Genomic DNA, 2,552 nt, shown 5'->3' with positions numbered 1-2,552 from the left:
AAAAATAAATCTATTACCGAAGAAAAAATTCACTGCAGAGTAAAGACCTGAAAGAGAAAGAATATTTGAGAAATTTTTTTTAAAAGCCACGGAAAAAAAAGAAAACCAAATTTTTTTATTTTCATCAAAGATCAGGTATAACAAACCACTAAAACTATCCAAGATCATTGAGTATACGGTTGAACAAGTGTCATGCCCACTATGAGCAAATCCCGTTAATCCAACCAGACCCTAGTTCGAGATTGCTTCTGGACCTGGATAAAAAAAGGAAAGCAGAACTCATTTCGTTGTAATTAAAAGAGCTCAAAGAAAAGAAAAGGGAAAACAACAAAAGGAAGAGGTGAGAACAGTCAGGAAAAAGTCTATTTTTCAGTATGGAAAAAAAAACTGATAAATTGAATAGAGGGGAAGAAGGGAATAATGGAAATCTCGATGATACAGAGAAAGAGGGAGAGGAAAAAAGAGAAACATACAACTACATCTTTGAAGGAGGAATGCATCAAAGCCACCGATTGGAAAGCTCTGTCCAAGGGTTCCAAAAGGGATCAAAGAAGCAGAAGAGATGCGTTACCGACGAAAGTGTTCTGTCTTCAGAGAGGGGGGAGCCTTAAGAGGGAACAGGTAGTCGGCATTCTCCCCTTCATTGGCGAGTGGAAGGTCTCTTTCCCTTCCCCTACCCCTTCGAACGACGGTTTCTCCCCTTCGGCAGAAACTCGATCAAAACAGAGTCGTCCAATCAAATTTGTGAAGATCGAATGGTCAGAATCTCATTTTCGTAAGTTTCGATCAGAAGGAGATAAAGTCTGAAAAGGGGGAAACTAAACCGAAGGGAAAGGAAGACAAATAATATAATTCATAAGTTGAACTCTTGTTGATATTGCAATGACTGACATATTATCGCTCAGTTCATTTCGTTCTGATCCTGTGTTTAGTCGTATATTTTATTTTATTGGGTACTTTTAAGCCGAATCAAAACACATTATGAACTATATTAATCAAGATCGAAAGCAAAAGACGACTAATGATCAAATGATGAAAATTTCCGAAACAAAGACGGTGTTCTTCCTCCCCAAAGTCGATTTTCATGTTGAAGAATAATGAACAGATTAAAGAAAACAAGATCATGGCTGAAACTACAGAAATAACGGCAGGGCGAGGGAACACAGGGCAATCTCAGAAGCTCGAACAACGGGGGATATATATGCTACATGGGTTTACAAGCGAATTAAGGGTACTGGTTTGGGGAGTGGGTTGCTGTCTTCATCGACTTCGGCGGTAAAGAGAATACGTAGAGATCATGACGAGCAAGACAAGAAGAATGGAGGCGAAGACAGCCAAAGCAATGGAGCTTCCAACATGCCTACAGAACTTGTCGAAAGTTCCACAGATTTTCATCCATCCAACGTGGGTGTTACCCTTCAAGCCAATGTATGCTACGCCTCCCGCCGCTCCGGTGGCCGATGCCACTATGCCGGCCATTAGCTGCACGTAAAAGGAAAAGGTAAAACATGGTTAAAATATACGATAATGGCGCCCAGATAGTCAAGGCATATCGTATTTTTTATTCTACAAAATATTGACTTATTGTTCGCTTCTGCTATCGTTTTCTAAAATATTAATCTTAATCTAAGCTTCAGTACTTGTGGAAAAGGATTGAATAAGAAGTTAACCTAATCAGAGGAAGCACATCCTAATTCGTACGTTAGACGTAAAAAATTTGCACCTAACCACCTTGACCTTCAACAGATTGAAACATGGCGACTGTGCAATCAATTATGGGTAACTTGACTTTAGAGTTCTTTCATGGCTAAGAGGATAAACTGATAAAAGTTTGAATAAGTAGATATTCTCTTCAACTTACCGCATCGAAGAAAACCAGTAGCAGCAGTGACTTGCTGCTAGGAGACGACTTGAAGATGGAAGAGAGGGAGGCGGCCATGGTGATAATACTGTATGCACAAGCCACGCTCATTGCTACGACGAAATATCTGCATATACGTAGTCGATCAAATAATATTAACGAAAGAAAACAGATTAAAGATGAGAGAAGAGTTAAATTATAACAAGTAGCTCTTACTCCCCCGGACTTACACGAAGGCTGGGGAGTGCTGGAACTTGGCGGATCGAACGACTTGCAGCAGAAGCACGGGGACGGTGACGATCTCGGTCTGCTTGCTGGTGACCACCACAAGAAGCGCCGTCAAGGACGAGGCGAACACAAGTAATCTCACGGCGAAATCGACGACGGAAAGGTTTGTCGCAGGTGGAGAAGCCGGCGATTGGGACTCCAGCGCGGTCTTCTGGTAAACTTTGTCGGTGGAAGCCATGATTTCTGGGGCGAGCGAATGAGGGAGAGGCTGAGAAGGGTTGTTTAAATAAAAGGGTCATGTAGGCCGGTACGTTTTAAAATTATTAATATTAATTTCGGCAACGACTTGAGCACAAGCGTTTCCACCGATCCGTTGATCACTTCCATTAATAAATCAAAAAAAGAGTTGTGACTCAGCTCACATTCTGCTGCCAACCTTGAAGAATTTTTTCACGGTTCGGAG

General features: G+C 41.4%; 1 protein-coding gene across 1 annotated transcript; it reads right to left on the bottom strand.

Annotated features, from left to right (window-relative positions):
* Positions 1 to 1,065: 1,065 nt before the first annotated feature.
* Positions 1,066 to 2,329, bottom strand: LOC137960574 (CASP-like protein 1D1). Its single transcript, XM_068808230.1, has 3 exons — positions 2,092 to 2,329; positions 1,862 to 1,988; positions 1,066 to 1,482 (listed from the first exon to the last, which is right to left on the bottom strand). Exons 1-3 carry the CDS (start codon positions 2,325 to 2,327, stop codon positions 1,261 to 1,263), a joined length of 585 nt encoding a protein of 194 aa, XP_068664331.1. The 5' UTR covers positions 2,328 to 2,329; the 3' UTR covers positions 1,066 to 1,260.
* Positions 2,330 to 2,552: the final 223 nt, after the last annotated feature.

This window comes from Aristolochia californica, unplaced genomic scaffold (genome assembly GCF_029961685.1).
Source record: "Aristolochia californica isolate CCGP_79_NKW_82.1479 unplaced genomic scaffold, dmAriCali1.0.hap1 SCAF_3, whole genome shotgun sequence".
Classification (NCBI taxonomy): Eukaryota; Viridiplantae; Streptophyta; class Magnoliopsida; order Piperales; family Aristolochiaceae; genus Aristolochia; species Aristolochia californica.
Note: the sequence above shows the minus strand (reverse complement) of the source record. Positions and strands in the feature narration are given on the sequence as shown.

Excerpts from the sequence above, each read along its gene's own strand:
- LOC137960574 (XM_068808230.1), bottom strand. The coding sequence starts at position 2,327 with ATGGCTTCCACCGACAAAGTTTACCAGAAGACCGCGCTGGAGTCCCAA. Across the intron at positions 1,989-2,091 it reads CAGCACTCCCCAGCCTTCGT|ATATTTCGTCGTAGCAATGA; the intron begins GTAAGTCCGGGG and ends ACGTATATGCAG. Across the intron at positions 1,483-1,861 it reads TACTGGTTTTCTTCGATGCG|CTAATGGCCGGCATAGTGGC; the intron begins GTAAGTTGAAGA and ends TTTTACGTGCAG.